At 52.4% G+C, this 18,738-nt stretch overlaps 1 protein-coding gene across 2 annotated transcripts in view; it reads right to left on the bottom strand.

Moving 5' to 3' along the window:
• The window catches only part of SMOC2 (SPARC related modular calcium binding 2), a 161,276-nt gene that overhangs the window by 73,057 nt on the left and 69,481 nt on the right, over positions 1 to 18,738 (bottom strand). Inside the window, exons 5-7 of one of the 2 annotated variants that reach the window (XM_040239197.1) lie at positions 8,928 to 8,975; positions 5,933 to 6,016; positions 4,489 to 4,563 (exon numbers count right to left, since the gene is read on the bottom strand). In XM_040239197.1, coding sequence (XP_040095131.1) covers positions 4,489 to 4,563; positions 5,933 to 6,016; positions 8,928 to 8,975 — 207 coding nt within the window. The remainder of the gene's footprint in view (positions 1 to 4,488; positions 4,564 to 5,932; positions 6,017 to 8,927; positions 8,976 to 18,738) is intronic. The other variant, XM_040239198.1, reaches the window with a different exon arrangement.

Genomic DNA, 18,738 nt, shown 5'->3' with positions numbered 1-18,738 from the left:
ACTTACAAAGACCACAAACGAGTAGACCGCTCAAGCCGCAGCTTCTTCATTAGAGCGGGCCCCGCGGCCCACGTGTGTCCCGCCGGGTCTGCAGCCAACACAGCTCCCGGGGGCTCGGGGTGCCGCCTCCAGAGGTCTCAGCGGGGGAGCTCCTCAGCTCAGACTTGGGTTGAGCCGCGGGCAGAGAGAGAAAGCATACACGCTCCCCCGCCAACCTGGGCCTTGCAATAAATAATGAAGCCAAACGCCTGCCGCCCCACGCTGTCACTCTCTGCCCTGCGGGAAGCATCGCCCGCTTTAAGCCTCTGGGAGCAGATGTCGGCGCCCTCGGCCAGGCTGGGCCCTGTGGGCGCGCTGAGACCTCGTAGGTGGCCGTGGCCTGAGCAAGGTGGGGGAGCAGCTCGGCCTTCCCGAGCCGCAGTGTGCACGCACGCGTGTCCAGCTGCTTCAGTGTCCAACTCTGCGCCCCATGGACTGTAGCCCACCAGGCTCCTCTGTCCACTCCAGACAAGAACACTGGAGGGGGTTGCTGTGCCCTCCTCCAGGGGATCTTCCCGACCCAGGTCTCTTGCGTCTTCTGCGTTGGCAGGCGTGTTCTCTACCACTCAGCCACCAGGGAAGTCCCCCAGACCGCAGCCTGACTCCTGAAGTGAATAGATGAGGGGTCCCAGCGCCTCAAGGCCACTGCCAGTGGGTGCTCCTGGGGGCCTGTCACACAGCGCACTCAGGCTACAGCCTGCCCGGCCCTTAGAGCTTCTGTTTCTGAGCAGCCGTGGGAGACGTGGGGCTGCATAGGAAGCAGAGAGATGAGGGGCTGGAGAGGAAGCAGAGTCAGGAGTGCCTCCTCTCCCAGGGCGGGCAGACCCTGGGGCAGGGCCCGGGCGCCTTGTGACCCGCAGAGCTCCGCACGCCTGTGGCACCGCAGGGTCCACACAGGGAGACGGGCCCGCCGTGCCGTAAACTACTCACATGAAGTAAATAGCGAGACAGCAGAGTGCCCTTGGCTCCTTTCTGACGGAAAAGATTCAACAGAGTCTGCCCCCTGCTTGCCGCCCCCCACGGGCCATCCTAGGGGCCCCTGGCCCTTCTGGGTGAGCCCCCGAGGGAGGAGGGGAACCTCCTTGACTCAAAGCCACTCATCTGAACATGATTCTCATCCACACAGTGCCTTCAGAGCAACAGGGGGCTTGGCCGCGGGATGGGGCGCCAGGACGCATTGGACGGGCAGGGAACCATCAGGCAGGGTTCGAGGACCTTCCGGCGGGGTGCTGAGTGGCTGGGGAGCGGTGAGCAGAGAAAGCGCTGCCAGGAGCCCCGTCCAGTCTAGAGGGGCCATGCCTGGTACAGGGGCTGCCTCCCCTCTCTGAAGGGCTGAGAGCGGTGCCCCGCCCCCCCGCCCTGCCTGGGGTCTGGGGGCGGGGTCAACTCAGGCTGTGTGGGACCTGGTCACAAGGGCAGGTCTACACAGTACAGCAGCCCGGAGAGGACAGGAGTGATGCTGAGCACATGCCCAGAGAGAGGGTGTCGGCTGCATGCAAGTGGCGGGGTGGGGGGGGGGCTGGTGGACACGAGCGTGGGGGCCGGTGGACACGAGCCGGGGGTCAGGTAGACATGAGCAGGTAGGTGCGTGCTGGGAGCAGGGACGAGGTGGTCTGCGTGCCCAGAACTGAGGTCCGAGAAGACGCAGGGATGACGGAGGGCCAAGAATGTTTGAAAAGCAGAGAACACAGCCTCAGGAGTGAGGACAGGGAACGGGTGCGGGTGAGGCGGTGCAGGTGAGGCAGAGGCCAGGGCAGCGGTCTTGGAGGCAAGGAGCAAGGGGACGAGAAGGGGGGAGGCGGGGGACTGGAGGGTCAGCAGGCCCCGATGGGGAACCCTGTGTCCCTCCCACCCCAGCCTTCCCTGCCCCGGGCCCGCGAGTGGCGAGGGGTCTGAACTCAGCGCTGCACAGGTGCGCCGTGGCCAGGGCCAGACGTGAGGCCAGAACCCCCCTCACACGTCCCCCGGGAGCAGGGGCCATCCTGCCCCTGTGGTACAGCGGCCAGGGCAGGCCGGGGCAGGCCGGGTGGCCCTCGGGTCCTGCGCTCAGGGGCCCTGCAAGCATCCGCCGCCTCACGTGTGACCACGTCCTCCTCTGAGGCCCGCTGAGCAGGACACAGGCGCAGCCTTGCACGTGAGGTGCGTGCCCACGGCGAGCACAAGAGATGGCAGTGCCTGTCATCATCACTACTGTTCCAACTAACAAACAACTGCACTGTGTTTAATATTCTAGACTGGTTTAAAGGAAATCAGCCAGAAATCCAGGAAGCAGTTAATGTACCACAGGGCAGGAGTGTCAGCTTAATAGAGACATGAGTTCACTTTATATAATTAAACAATATGTCACAAAATCTCTTATTTGGTAAAATTCTGTAATCAAGCTTTGTAACTTCTATAAGTAGAATGATAAAATTGAATATGAGATGATTCAAGAGCATGAGGAAATATATGGACAGTCTCAATTATATATTAATAGAAAGAAATTGAGTGAATTCTTAAAGTAAAACGCAATTTTAGGTTTGACTCACTTATTCATGTATATTGAGTTGAAAAATGAAAGGGATACTTTTCCTGCAAAACGAACCAACAGGAATATTCCATTTATGTTTACACTGAATTTCAATCACTAAAAGTGCAGCGGAGAAACTGCATGTTACTCAGACTAAATCAAGTTCTCAGTTATCAATGCATTTGTTTATTTTTTGTTTACCTTGTTGTTTGCTCGCTAAGTCATGTCCGAATCTCTGCAACCTCATGGACTGTAGCTCACCAGACTCTTCTGTCCATGGGATTTTCCAGGCAAGAATACAGGAGTGGGTTGCCGTCCCTCCTCCAGGAGAGCTTCCCAATCCGGGGAATGAACCCGGGTCTCCTGCACTGGCAGGCGGATTCTTTACCTCTGAGTCTCCTGGGAAACCTCTTGATTCACTTACTTTTAGATAAAAAGCCAACGATATCATCAAAGTGACCGGGGGACACACGAATAAACATTGACTGAGAGCCTCAGTCGTGTCCGACTCTTTGCGAGCAGCTCCGTGAGCAAATTTTCATAAGCTCGGAGCACTTTGCTTCCTCTGTAAGAAGGTCGCTCCCCAAGACTCTCACTTTATGCTCTGAACCGCAGTGACCGCATCCGCAGGGCACCCCTCACTCTGCACGGCTGTGCTCCTGTGTTTGGTGACATAGGTTTTATTCTGTCATTTTAGTTCTAACTCTGGGAGCAGAAACAGAGCTTTTAGCTGACGTAGAGGAGCATTAGAGAAACCAGCAAAGCACTTTCTGTCTGGCTTCTTCTGTAAAGGGATGGAAATGGTGCGGAGAAACAACAGAAATTTGTGAAAACGTGGAAAAACAAAGAGCCACAACTTATTTGTTAAGTAAATGTGTCCACTTCTACCAAAGAAGATTATCAGCAGAAGTATCTTTTAAGTTAAACACAAATGAAACTCTTCTGATACTGAAATCTCAGTGATAATGAAGGTCATTACATAAAACCTATCATTTCTGCCATTTCATCACTGAACTTACTAAAGGAAGTACTGTATTTAACATCTTAAAATTCCACCCAGGGCTGACTTTCTTCAAACCCTCAGAGAGAACACGGTCCTGGACACCGGGGTTAAACACAGATATAGTCCCATAATTTCATGCCCATGTCTATAAATCAACTCATTGTCATTGTTTTGTATTCAATACATTTAGGCTGATTTAAATCAAATTATAGTGTAGGATAACTTGTAAACTAGAATTTCCTGAAACATTATTTTCAGTCCCACTAAATCCTGAAAGTCTGCACTGTTGTTACCAGTTAATTATAATTGACAGGTCACGTAAGCTTGAAAATCCCGTAACAGTAGGTGATGGGCGAGACACAAATACACTTGTTCTACGAACGTATACAGAACCCCAAAAGAGCTCCCCACTGACAATTAAAATTGTTTTTTAATGTACATTTCAAATGACATTTTTACATACTTGTACATTTGTTTCTCAGATTACGCACTGTCACGCTAATCCTCCCCAAGAGGGTTCCAAGATCCACCAGGAAATCTGAAGCTTTCGATGTTTGAATTAATCTCCTGTGCACTGACCTACGTGCACGGAGGCAAACCCAACTAGAGAACCTTTGGGAATACAGTGACAAGACTGTATAACACTAATTCAGTTTCCAAAGTTTGTAAGAGAAATGTACAGGTTAACATCTTTATGCAATAGGAAAATGCGTTGAGATTAATTTCTGAGAAAAAATTTTAAAATTCTATAATATGTTCTATAACTTGGCAAATTTAATAAAACACCCAAATTTGAACTATACTCTGATGGGTAAACCACAGCATATTTGCATGACTCATTGGTGACCAGAGAAAAATATGTGCTCTCCAGGTAACTTCCAGAAAACAAGGCCACTTTCTGGGCCTGTTAACTCAGTCACATAGGTCCCCCTTTTACCTGAATTCTTATTGGTTTTGTTCTGTCGACTTTTAACTTGTTCAGTCCAAAGTGTGGGGTACCGTGATGCCACATCTATTGAACCAAAATAAAACAATAGTTATTTTAATTCATCATGAAAATTCAAAGTCTCTCAAAGACTTCAGCAGGCAACCTAAAAGCGCAAAAAAGTCAGTATGATCAGTAAATACACATTGTACATTAAAAAAGTAAAATATTTATGTGCATGAAACAAAGGGAAATGAAAACGTGCATTTTGAAAAACTTTAGCATATGTCTTTTTTTTCTTTCTTCATCCAAAAGTTCAAACAAAAGCAATGTGAGTCCTGACAGTATCCACTGGAAAGAAAGAGGTCTTGGCAAAAAGCCCCAAAGTACAAAAAAACACCCTCGTGTGGTAAAGATGGATACTTGGGTGACACGCAAGGTCTTCACTCAGGCTAAGTCGCCGACCCTGCGACCCCGTGGACCATAGCCCACCAGGGTCCTCCGTCCATGGGATTCTCCAGGCAAGAATACTGGTGAAGGTTGCCAATCCCTTCTCCAGGGGATCTGCCTGACCCAGGGATCGAACCCCTCGTCTCCTGCACTGCAGGCAGATTCTTTACAGCTGTGCCGCCAGGGAAGCCCGAAAGACTCCGTACGAAGTGCCATATGTAAAACACAAGTTTGCCTACAACATCTGGGAACAAATCTGTGGCGGTGATAGTCACAAATGTGCCTGAGCTTTCACAGTGCGGTCAGGATGCCACTCGCCCGAGAGCCACACTGAAGCCGACCAGCTGGCCGGGGCACCCTTGTCATCTGTGGGCTCTGTGATCTCGGGCAACTGTCATCTGTGAAACGGGGCTCCAAGGGCTTGGTGAGCTCGGGTGATGGAGTGCGTGGCTTCCAGGGCCAGACAGAAGTCAGTTATCATGACTATCACTGTTGCTGTTGGCAAAGCACTTCTGATCTCCGGCTTATGTATTCTGTGTGCTCCTTACATTTGGCCTTCAGACCTGGTCCCTTCTGCCCCAAGAATGGGTGACACAGAGGCAAACGGCTACAACAGTGTTGCTCAAGGCCAGGAGTAGGAAAGCCATCGTTCCCATGACACAAAACTTAAGCCTGAGACGCATCTTTGTCACTTTACAAGGCGGGTCTCAGGCACCACGTGTGATAATCACACAATGTGGAGGATGAGCAGGGAAACCGCGTGTGCTTTTGCAGCTTTGGAAATACATCCTTCACCCTATCCAGATGATAAACTTTCAGCTCAGAAATTTCGCCTCTCTGCACGTGCTGTGTGTGAAAGTCCCATGGCACATGCGGGGGCCCTCAGCAGGGACACGAGGCCTCGCAAATAAAGCTGGACCCAGCCCGTCCCAGGCGAGCCTGAGCACAGAGCCGTGATCTGCCCCCAGGCCCGCAGCACCCCACCCATCTCCCTGCGGACACTCACCTTCCTCGTCTCCTTGAGGCTGAGTCTCCAGCGCTGGAGCTGAGGCATCATCTGAATTCAGAACGGAAAAGATTTGCAAGGAGACTACAATTACGAGAGTAAGTGAAGTGAGTGTGCATAGAGGCTGGACCCTCCGGATCGCATACCCCCCACGATCCACCAAACCACCACCCAGCACGCCGCACCCACGGACGCACACCCACAGGCGCGCGCGGCGCCAAACAAGCCCGCGGGGGTGGGGGAGACATTGGGCAGGAACCCTGGGGGCCCTGAGCGGGCGAGGGGCGGGCTGCAGCCACACGGGCCTGGGGTGGGGGCCTGACTGCTGCTCTGCCCCGTGTTTCTGAATGGAGGGCGGAGACAGAGACCAGGGCCTGGACTGTGCCCCGCGGGTCTCTTGGCACCGCAGGCCTCCTGCGAGGCGGGGGGTGGGGGTCGGGTAAGGGGTGAGGTCAGGGGACAGGGGGAGTTCAGAGGGAAGGGCTTCTGCGCTGTTTGCTGAGGACCTTATCCCGAGGGCCTTATCCCGAGGACACGGTCTTTACTGACTTAGCTGGAAAGTACCCTTTGGGTTCTCTGGCAATGAAGCCTCTAGAAGCCGCCGGACAAGGAGCCCCCAGTCAGGGATGCCTTAACAGTGCGCACGGTGGGGGGCTCCTGAGAGCCATCCTGCTGTTTTCTCCCAGGCTTGTCTACTCATGGGATTTCGTGTTTTGATAACTTCAGGATCACAGTTCGCAAGTGATAACAGAGAGGAGGGGCAGCCACGTGGCTTATCTGGTGGGCTGTGACCCATCAGTACCCCGGCAACCTGAAGAGGAAAACTGAGATTCCCCATAAGTTCTTTCCAGGGGAAAACCAAAGAGTATTTTTAAAAATTCTTTAACAATCTCTTGAAAAAAAAATCTCGCCATCTGTCAAAATATTGACTAAATGTAGTGTCATTGATTTGAAATATCCAAGTCCAGTAATGATAGCGGCAATAAACTAAGCCTGTGCTGCTACTGAATATTCTGTAATCTTCCAAGAATAAAATGGGGAACACATTTACAACCTCTTCAACATATTTGAGAGTCTTAACATACTGAGAAAAAGTCTTTGCATACTTCTGGTCCTTTGGAATGACAGCCGTGAAGGACTGTGAATGTCCATCGTGGCCGCAGTTAAGGTCCATCAGGGACACAGTTAAGGCTGTACATTTTTGCTGAGGCCTGAGCACGTCATCCCTTGGGGGCCGGCAGCACTAATCCCTGGGACCGGGCCAGTCTGAGTTCTCAGCTAAGAACCAAGGTGAGAGGGGCTTGTCCTTGAGGGACAAGGATGGGTGCCTCCCACCCCCACCCCTAATGCCACCACCAGAGGCCCCCACATCCCTGTCTCAGCCGTCAGGCCCCGCAGCGTGACCCTCAGCCTCCACCATCCTGCTCAGGCCCCCCGAGAGCCTGTCCCGGTGCAAGGAGCCTCCACACCTACTGGGCTCAGCTTCAGACAATGGTGCAAAGTCATGGACAGCTCCGTGCCCTTTACTCTGCCTTCCGGACAGCTTGCCAAATATCTCACTTTCCTGATAAACCAGCTCTATTACTTATATTCGGTATTTCCCCAGACAGGCATGTCTATAGATCAAGGGGTTTCAGTAGAATCAATGTGTAGTTTCCTTAAATCCGTTTCTGAGCCCACATGCCAATTCCTGAGGGATTAAAAACATATATATCCACAGCGGAATGGACCTATATCACCATGAGCGGGATTGAGGGAGCTCCCGAAGTGGTACTTCCCTCCGTTGTTTTTTCAGTATTTGATTATTGTTTCTAACCATGAACACTTACACTTCCCCTTCTCTAAAATAAAGCAGCTTGCCCCCAGCATCTCCGTGCAATCATATCTCCTTCCTTCCTGAGCAGAAACCCTCTCCCTAAGAGCCAAAGACGGGAGCCTGTGCGCTAAGTCACTTCGATTGTGTCCAACTCTGCAGTCCATAGCCTGTAGCCCACAGGCTCCTCTGTCCATGGGATTTCCTGGGCAAGAGTACTGGAGTGGGTTGCGATGCCCTCCTCCAGGGCACCTTCCCTCTTTAGGGACTGAACCCACATCTGTTACGTCCTGCATTGGCAGGCAGGGTCTTTACCACTAGCCTGGGAAGTGGTACCCCAAGATGTCAGTACATTATTTTTATTTCATCTTAAAAATAAATTCTGAATTCACAGATTGATATCAGATGAAAACAGAAAGTGTGTCACTGGGACCAACAGGTGACAGCTAAAAGGTAAAAGTGAAAGTGACTCAGTCGTGTCCGACTCTTTGCCACCCCAAGGACTACACAGTCCACGGAATTCTCCAGGCCAGAATACTAGAATGGGTAGCCTTTTCCTTCTCCAGGGGATCTTCCCAACCCAGGGATCGAACCTAGGTCTGCCACATTGCAGGCGGATTCTTTACCAGCTGAGCCACCAGGGAGGCCCCTGCCAGCTGAGGGAAGGGCAAAGGCCACGGCCAGCAGAGACGGACCTGCAGCTGCAGGGTGACTTCCAAGGAAACGCTTGCTATTTCATCTGGTTTCCGAGGGCACTGATCCCAGAAGAGATGACTGTCATAGACAGAAAAAGTCCCCTCTTTCTTATGCGGAGCAGTGGACGTCTCAATCAGTGCCCCCCTCAACTGCTAAGCTAGAGTCTCGCACCAGCCCCGGAGTCTTCTGCCCAGATGTGGACCTGAGATGATGCTAACTCCATCCTCAAGTGGCCCCAACACAAGCCTGATGGGGACACAACTGGGTCACCCGGTGGGTCACGTGCCCGGCACCTGCAAGGTCCCAGCAATCGTAAGGGCTGAATAAACAACTGCTGAATAAATAACACTTAACAGACTGCTTGAGTTCTCATATACCATCACCATCACTGATATACGCTGACGTTCTAACCTGAGATGTTATTTTAAGGCATAGATCGGATTCGCTGTCAGAAAACATCAAGGAAGTTCATTTTAAGATAGTTACCTGTTTTCCCTGTGCCTTCCCTTTGGGGAACCTTTTCATTTACGGAACCTGAAAGGGGACAATAAGGGATGAAATTATTCTTGGCCCTCAAATGGTCACCACTAACTGTTATGCAGATATTTTATTACATTTTGATTAATTCTCAGGGCTTTGTCCCTTTCTAGTTAACGTATACAAGCTGCCCAGTGCCCTGGGTGACTCTGTCATCTGAAACCACAGCCCCAAACTGGGAAACATCATATCAGCTCCTCCTTCTACGGCTGCCTGGCTCATGACGCATGTGAGACCCTCTAGGTACAAAATACAGCAGTTTCTTCACATGAAAAATATCATAAGAACCTTTTTAACATACATCATGTGGAGGTAGTAGAGTGAATTAGATTTCTTAAAAACTTTTAAAATAAGTTTTGCAACCAAAAATCAATAAAAACTCTGGCTTTAGCTGAATTCTGACTTATGGAAAACTAAGGAACCATTTTTTCTTAAGGGGAGAACATTAAATAGAACGTTAACTCAGTAACTTCTAACAGCATGTTAACAGTTATGTTGCCCTGAAAATCTCATGTTACGAACAGGGACGCTGCCCTGTCTTCCTCGTTAGATGGACAGTTACGGCAGCAAGAGTTTCATCTCATCCTCATTACACCTACTCCAAGGAATAAAGAAGTTCTATCCCACATTCATCGGGGGTTTATCTGCGCATCCCCTTCAGAACATTCCACCCAGAGTCATTCAGAATTACCCTAGTCATATGCAAGGCTAGACTATGCAGACAAAACATCTCATGAAGTGAAACTTGAAATTCATGGCTTGTTTTTTTTTTCAGTTTGGAATTTGAAATACAGATCCGCATTTATACTAAAGATATAAACTTGAGGACATTTGTCTTAGAAGCATGACAGTTCTGCAGTGGGAAATGCATGAGCAGTTGGCTGTGGGCAGAGGTCCTGAAGAACAGGGCATAACTCAGGGGCATGGCTCAGCCTCCCCAAACACTGACGGAAGAGGCGCTGCGGGGTCGGCCCCCACACTCTCAGCCAAGTGTAGTCAGCAGGTTCACAGGAAGGAGCAAGACTCCCCAGCGAGCTCTCACGTGGCCTAAGTGGGTCTGCTGGAGCCACGGCCCCCTCCCATCCAGGCTGCTCCTCGGGAACGCCTGGACCACAGGCCCTCGGAAATGCGCCCGGCTGACAGATAAAAAGGACCAGGATCTTCCTGGCCCATCTATTTGCACAGCTTCCCAGTGGTGGCTGGGACCACGCAGTGAAACGTCACCTGCTGTCCAGGGGCAAAACTCAGGGCTTCCCCCCTGGTGAGAACCCCGAGACAGAAAGCGGGCTCCCTGTGGGGCCGCTCAGAGCTTCCGGATCCCGTTTTGCTTGGTTCTCCCTTCGTACCCTGTCTCTACAAATCCAGATTTGTGAACAGGCTTCAGTTTCTTAGTCATCCGTTTATTTTTATCATGTGTTTCTACAGTCAGTGACTCAAAAAATGTTTTTTGTGCTGACTAGGAAATGACAATATTTCGATAATATTTCTGGAAACAACTATGAAGGTTTGACTATTCTGAGCTAAATTCCGATGTCCCAAATAATAATTGGAAGTCCCACCCCCACCCCCAGGGAGCGTCTCAACTGAATTAAGGTAATATTTTTGTAATCTAGGACCTGCGGTCTCCAAGCTGCTGGTTCGCAGTGTGGTGGGCATCTGGGGTCCGAAGACCAGATTTAGAAAGTACAGGTCCACTCCCTCAGACGCCCTTTCTCTCTGAACCAACCAGTCTCATGGCTTGTTCATCAGCCACCCCTCCAGATTCAACCAGTGTTCACTTAAATCCTCATGAAGTTAATTCTACCTTGTTCTTAAGAGGTGGAAATAATTTTAAGACAGCATCAAGTGTCCCTTGATAACCCACGCCAAATATTTTGCTGCACAGGACTGGGGGGTGAGGCCAGCAGGGCCCTGATTTCCTGTCCAGCTGCCTCTGGACAAAAAGACCTCCCCCTGCTCCCCACCCCACCTCCCAGCACCTTGTCCTCCAGGACCTGGGGGCGGCTGAACACGCGCTCCTCACGGCAAAGCTGCGATGCTAAGTGGAATCGAGGAACCCAGAACCACAAAGCCACTCTTTCCTTCCATTACGTTTTTCTGGAGGTAAGAATTTGCCGAAGAGCTCCCAAGAGCAGGTGATGTTCCAGGAGGGAAGTGCAACAGACGGGGCCTAGAAACATGAGCGTGGACGGCAGTAAGCAGCTCCACAGACCACGGCTGGTTGGCGGAACCTTCAGAGAAGAAGACTCTGCCCCTCAGATTCCTATTTCAAAGGACACATTTGAATTCCTTCCACTTGTGACATCTCATTCCATTTAAATGCTATTTTTAAAGGGTGGCTTTTTTGGCAATTAGGGTATGCATTTCTGGTGGAGAAAACCACAGAAACACAATGTAAGGAGCCGTCGATGGTTCAGGGAAAGAATAATGAGCCTGTAGTCCTCGAGCCCTTGGTTCAAATCCAGCTACACTCAGCAACGCCAGCGTGCAGCCAAAACAGCCCGAGGAGGTGCAGTGTTTGCTGAGAGAGCCGGTGGTCTAAGACAGCTCCTTTCACAGGCACTAAGTGCGCTCTGGACGTGACTAAGGGAGGAGGGTCTGTGATGTGTGCGGCCAGGGGAGCCGTCAGAGGCTTTAATGAGGTCAGCGCACTGCAGGAGGGCACTTGTTTAGCAGGCGATTGATGGTCCTTCAGAGCGGAGTTAAACAAGCAGCATGATTTATCCCTTTCTGGAATCCCAGGGGCAGAGTCACACCGTCACATGGCTTTGCTGCAGCCAGAGAGAGGGAGAGGAGGAGAGCAGGGAGCAAGGAAGGAAGGAAGCAGGAAAGAAAAGAAAGGAAGAAAAAGGAAAGAATGAGCAAAGGAAGGAAAGAAAGAGGAAGAGAAAGGAAGGAAGGCATGTAGGAAGGGAGGGGGGAGGGGAGGGGACAGGAGAGGGAGGGGAGGGGACAGGAGGGGGAGGGAGGGGAGGGGAGGGGGCCAGGAAGGGAGGGGGGCTGGAAGAGCCGAGAGGCTCAGCTCCCCTTCCCTTCCGGATGAGTACTTCTCTTCCCACTGGGACTGCCGACCCTTAACTCTTGGGAGCACAGGTGCATGAAGCCCTGCACCTCGGCCTAGTCCCGCCGTCCTGTTGGGCCCTTCCTCCAGGTAGGAATTCCTGGCTTCTCCCAGGCGCTGTCTGGCTGCCCTGCCTGGTGCTTTCTGGGCAGGACCCCGTGCAGGTGACAAGAATGATCGTGGGAGAGAGGGAGGCCGGGCGCTGCGGGAAGCAGGAAGAGTGTGGGGGAGAGGGACCTTGCCACCCACCAGCTCGGTGCCCTGGCAGGTGTGCCCGCCTGCCTGATGCTGAGTCTCCTCATCTCTGCAAGGGCAGCGTGGGGATTACCTGCCTCTTGGGCAGCAGGAAGCCCGCAGAGAAATCAACACACAACAGAGGCCTCGGGGGTGGCTCCCTTAAAATACCCCAGGACACTCGGGTGTCTGTGTGCTCTTTTTCCTCCTGAAGCCTCTCTCTCCATGTGTGCACGTCCTGTGCATCAGGAGGGCGACAGCCACTCTCAGCAAAGAGCAACCCTGGCTCCACGCAGAGTGAGTGGCCAAAACGTGCTGCCACTGGCAGGATACCCGTGTGAACTGGCCTTTCTGTGGCCACTTTCATTCGTTCGCTCATTCAACATGCTCCGGGGACACAGCACAAAAAGTCTCACCTCCTTTGGACTGAAAGGCATTGGGCAGAAATTACTCAAACAATTCACATGACGACTGAGTGGGTGGTGGATGTCTGCACAGTTGCTGTTGTGTGCTGGTCATCGTTCTATGACCTTCACACACACACTAAGTCCTCTAATGCCAACAGCAACCCTGAAGTGGGCACCCCTGGTAGGCCCAGTGAATGAGGGCGCTGAGACCCCGAGAGTGGCCTAACAGCCCAAGGTCACTGATCAGGAAAAGCAGAGCTGGGGTCCATGCCCATAGTTTTAGCCCACAGAGGAGCTGATGTGGTCTGAGCAGTCGGGGCAGACCTCCTGGAGAAAAAGGGAAGGAGGAAGGCATGAGGCAGAGAGGATGGCAGAGGGATGCAGCACCTGCCCGGGAGGAGAGGACCCCAGGGCACAGCTGGTGCCCAGAAGTGTCTCTGCCACGTCCTTGTCCTTCCGTGCATCCTCTGTCTGCGAGGACACAGCCGGCAGGTGGCTCTCCACACCACGGCCTCTCGGACACCAGCATGGGGACGGCCTGAGCTCAGCCTGAAGGGCCCTCCACCCCCAGGCGCTCTGACGGCTCGGGTCGACCCCAGACCTACTCGCCCACTCTCAGCTGCTGACAGACACAGAGGCTGGAGCACAGAGGCAGGAACCCGCAGGGGAGGAGCGGGCGCTGGGCACCAAGGCCGTGGAAGAGGCAGGAACCCGCAGGGGAGGAGCGGGCGCTGGGCACTGAGGCCGTGGCAGAGTCGGAGTCCCTGGAAGGCAGCCTTTCATGGGGTGCTGGGGGTCACCATGCAGTCAGACAAGCATGCACAGTGACACCCCCAGGCTGACGTCTGATAGATCGCTGTGGCTCCGTGCCCCCGGTTACCTCCCAGAGTGGACGGGGGTGCAGCTCAGTGAACGTTGGTGTCAGAGCAGAGGAAAAGCCTGAAATCAGCACCGCGGGGACCTTCCACCTGCCTGCGAGACAGCGTCAGTGCAGCCCCAGGGCTGAGCGCTGCCCCGGCCTTGCCCGACTGCACCACACCAGCCAAGTAAGGTGAGATGCTGGTCTGTAACCCCCCACCCCACTTTTCAGATGCCTTCAGTGTTCACTCACATCCTCACCAGCTCTCTTCCTTGGCAGGAAGCACCCAGAAATCCAGAGTTTCCCTCCCCAGAGCCCCTGATACAGAGCCTGCCCTCCAGAGTCTAAACCCTTGAGGACAGACTCCAGGGACCCTGCTGTGACCTGGGGTCACCCTCCAAGGCCAGAGGCAGGGGAAGGGCTCCGAGAGAGTGCACTTAGCCAGGCAGGGGGTGAGCAGCCTGACCTACAGGGCAACAAAGGCAGGGTGAGCTGGAGAAGGTGCCAGGGCCCTGCTCCCTCTGCCAGCACTGAAGTGGGCATCCCTGGGGGCCGGGCATCCTCAGGAGCTCACCCCCGCATGCCAGCCTGGGTCAAAGGTGCGTGCCTCTCTGGAGCCAACACAGGGGATCTTGGGCCAGGACCCTGCAGACCGCCCACCCGGCCCCGTGCCAAGGGCCATGGGCATCCCTCTGAGACCCGGTGCCACAGGGTGAGTTCCACCTACCACCATCCCTGCAGCCACCTCTGCCTTCTCAGCATCACCTGCTGGCTGGAAGTGCACCTTCCCTCCCAGATGCCTGAGGGACTCGGGGCAACCCTCCTGCTCAGCGCAGGTCACGTCCTGGTGGTGGGGTCACGACAGGCCCCAGTGGACGGTCAGGCCTCCTCGAGGAGAGACGAAGCCGGGCCCTATGTCCCTCACTCAGGGATGGGGACAGGTCACTCAAGGTCGGCTCTCAAGCAGGCGCCCCACTGCCCAGGAGACCAGCATCCTCACCTGGAAACTGGTCAGGAAGGCAGGACTTTGGACTCCCCTCCAGACCCCCTGGATCAGAAATTCTGGGGTACAGCCCCAGAGTCTGTTATCCAGCTCTCTGTGGACTGAAATTTGGGTTCCAGAGCTCCGAGGAAAAGGGCTTGGCCTGGGCACTCTGTAGTTGTTATTAACAGTGTTGTTACTAATGGATTCTTCCTGTTACCATGAACTCGTCTCCGTCTTGTCTGTCAAGACCCCGCGGCTCCCTCGACCTACCGCAACATCTCCTGTTTTCCTATTTTTACACTTCTGTGGACACAGAATGCAAACAAAGCTGGCCTGTTTCCCCACAGTGAGCCTCTGAGAAGCTGACGGGTGGGAGGAAGGCTGGAGCCCCATCCCGAAGGGGAGAGGCTGTGGTGCTGGGCTCCCTCCTCTCGGGTCTTCTGTCTTCCCTGGTGATGCTGCCTTTGAAAAGCTGGGATTCCTGGTGAGACAGCGTTAGATAAAAGGGATGCTGAGCTCAGCTCTGAGCTGAGCGTCCTGACGTCCCGCATCTGAGAATGCCCTTCTCTAGATGGTAAGAGAGGAAATACGGAAATCACAATTGAAAAAAATTTAGAGGTTATTTCTGATTGACCTTCCGTCAGTGTCCTCTTTAAGGTCTGAATGTCACACACTGCAGTGGCCGAAGAAAACGTTAGTCTCACTCCTGCAGAAAGGTCACTCATGGTCAATAGTATCATAGATCTTTCCAGCGTTTGACTATTGGTATTTAAAAGGTGCTGTTGAAAAAAAAAAGTATTGTTTGCTTAAAAAAAAAAGAAGGAAAATACATAGATTTCTTTTAATTCAGAGATATGGTATACCTCTGGAAGAGATAACCCATTGTTCTTTGTATAGAGATACAGAGCCTGGGACCAGTGAGTTCTAAAAGACTTCTTAGTTTATCTTACAAAGTTTTCTTAAGTATTAAAAAATATGAGAAAAACCCATTTATGGCCTAAGTGTGAAGAGGACAGCTCATAGAAAACTCTCAAAGTAATGAAGGAAGTGATAATAAGCTAGCCACCAAATTAAATGTATACTGAAATAGTCACTACAATAATAGAGTTGATTATCATACAAACCATAAGACACCAGTAAGTACATTTTTCCAGAGAGGAAAAATAATAATACCAAAATGTTGCCCATTGGATAGATAAACAAGGCCAAAGCAGCCTAAACTGGAAAGGAAAAGACAGAGACAGATGGACGCTCCCAGCACCAACGCCAGGCACGGCCGACGCTGCCTCATCAGAGCTGTCTCCCGGCCGGTGCTGGCCAGACACTCACAGGGAGGTCCTCACGCTGACCCTCAGGCTTCCCAGTCTTCCTTGGCACAACAGCCACACACTGTGCTCTTTCCCTTGAATGCTTGACTTAATTTTTTAAAAAATTCTTCAGTGTTCTGAAATTTCCACAATCTGGAACTTTTATTGGAAATTTTGCATAGCTCATATTGTCTATATCAAATTGCTATTTTTTTTTCCCCTCATCTTGGACGTAAGTTTCCTAATACTTCAAAAGTCATCATAACAGTAGGTGTTAGAAGGTAAAATAATATATATTTTTCTCTGAAATATGGCTTCATTAGTGAAATGTACACTGGGGTTGGCAGCAAAGCCCGCCCCACCCCTGGGGCTCACATCCACTTGAAAAGCAGGCCCCTCTCAGTCCATTTTCTACTTCTTAGGACAGTTGCTTGTTTTCACATTTCCTTGCCCATAGCTATTGAAATATTTTATTTTGACAACTATCATTTTTCAGGAAGAGAATTGTTAAGCCTGAAGAAAAAGCCATTTTGAGGGAAAAAAATGTTCCCTCTGATCTGTAACCTTTTCCATTCAGCAAGCAACTTAATGTGCACTTGAATTCTCATAAAGAGACACTTCAGAAGCACAGCTGTGTTGTTGATTTCAATATTGGGGAATTCAGTTGTTCTGAATGTTTCTTTCAAGTTCCTCAGCTATGCAGGGCCCTTAATTTAGTGCCAGGGAAATTCATTCATGAACCAAAAAAACAAACGCAGCTTCTCTTTATAAAGTGAAAGCTTTCAGAAATCAAAAAGATGATCATAGAGATGGGCAGCTCCCCATTCCAGGTAGAGGCTGAAGCTTAAGGCTTGACGGGAAAACCCACAGGCTGTAGTGCAGTTCGTGTAAATGACGTACGGAGAAGCTAGTCAGTCTACCCCAAGGCTCTCTGCCAAGTGTAAGGGGGCCTTCCGAAAGCCGCGTCCAGAAGCTGGTCTGAGAAGCAGCGGCCGGCACGCCCGTGAGCACGGCACACTCGCAGGCGGTGCTCCATCGTGAAAGCCCTGCCCCTGAAGGAGAAGCCCCTCCAGCGCGCCTCGTGGCCAAGGCCAGCCGAGCAAGGCCTCCACTTCGCTGGAGACGCTGTCCCTACAGCTGACTCGGCGCACAGAGGGCCGGCCGGGGGCGGGCCACACTCACCAGCCCGTCACGGGAGCGTCTCTCTGCCACAAGCCGAGGTGCCTCCCTTCAAACACACACCTCAAGCTGAGCTACACAGGGAGATTCTTTGGATATTGTAATGTGAAGAGCTCCTATGAGTAGGCTCAGCTTCCAGTGTCTTCGGCTGCTTTGTACTCCTGCCAGGAGTAAGCTCTTGGCTCGGGTGCACTGTTTCAGAGGAAGATGAGATTAAAACCCCCGAAGCTGTTTCCAAATAATCGAGAGCGATCCGGCTACAAACAGCCTCCCTCAGAAAGAAGCCCTTTGTTTTTAAGCTCATCTCCTGCCTCTAGCAATGTGTGTCTTCAAACCTTCAGAAGGAAGAAGAAAAAGAGAAAACTCCTACAGAGGAACTCCAGGTCAGCTGTGCCTGCAAGGAGACCCAGAGACCCAGCCCCACAGCGGTGCCAAGCATGGAGGAAGGTTTGGTGGGCTCCCTGGGGGTGGCCATACATTTCTGAGCATCCCTGGAGCACGCGACACCCCAGCCCCGGCCCCGGCCCTGCAGACCTGGGGTCTAACCAGTGGGGCTGGGGGAACCATCTCCAAGACGCAAGCAGGACCACCTGCTGTCAGGCCAGGCTAGGCTGGGGATGCGTCTGGGTGTAGCTCAAAGAGCAGCCTTCAGTCCTGAATGCCTCCCAGGGTCACTGGAGCTGGCCCAGAAGTAGGGAAGGACTTCCGCCCTTCTCACATTCCCCGCCCAGCTCAGGAACCAACACGGTGAGGGACAGGAGGTTACTGTTCAGTCGCTCAGTTGTGTCCAACGCTTTGCGACCCCATGGACTGTAGCCTGCCAGGCTCCTCTCTCCATGGGATTCTCCAGGCAAGAAGACTGGACTGGGTTGCCATTTCCTTCTCCACGGGATCTTCCTGACCCAGGGATCGAACCCGGGTCCTGAACTGCACGCAGAGTCTTTACCATCTGAGCCACCAGGGAAGCCCGTCCGACTCTTTGCGACCCCACGGCCTGCAGCATGCCAGGCCTCCCTGTCCATCACCATCTCTTGGAGCTTGCTCAAACTCATGTCCGTTGAGTCGGTGATGCCATCCAACCATCTCGTCCTCTGTCTTCCCCTTCTCCTCCTGCCTTCAATCTTTCCCAGCATCAGGGTCTTTTCCAGTGAGTCAGTTCTTCGAATCAAGTGGCCAGAGCACTAGAGCTTCAGCTTCAGCATCAGTCCTTCCAGTGAATATTCAGGGCTGACATCCCTTAGGATGGACTGGTTGGATCTCCTTGCTTATAAGCGCTGGGAGAGAAACTGTTCTGCCCCTTTCCTGTGCCAGCCAACACGCCCCCCTTTTCCAGGAACCCCCTCCTCTAGATATCTCCCCCCACCCCCATTATCCTGGACGGTGAGCCGCCCCCTCCCCGAGTGCCTGTGGCTTCTGCACAGAACTCCCAGGCCCCCAACAACGATGTCAGCAGAGCTCTGAACAGAGGTGGGCACCTGGCCCAGCAAACGCTTGGTGAGTGCTGCTTGCGGAGATGGTCATTTATAAGAAATGAGGAGTGGGCTTCCAGGGAGGGAGGGTGGAGTGAGTGTTTTCTGAAGGACAAGACCCACGGGAAGGACCATGGGGCCCACAGGATGGACCACCACGATTCCCTGAAGGGACGGCTCTGATCACGTCCTCAGGGGTCTCACCCGGTGAAACTGTCTCCAGGAAGCAGGTGTCCACAGGGGCTAAAGGGACGGCTCT

Source organism: Oryx dammah, unplaced genomic scaffold, assembly GCF_014754425.2.
Source record: "Oryx dammah isolate SB20612 unplaced genomic scaffold, SCBI_Odam_1.1 HiC_scaffold_4, whole genome shotgun sequence".
In the NCBI taxonomy this organism is placed as follows: domain Eukaryota; kingdom Metazoa; phylum Chordata; class Mammalia; order Artiodactyla; family Bovidae; genus Oryx; species Oryx dammah.
This window is presented reverse-complemented; position numbering and strand designations above follow the sequence as displayed.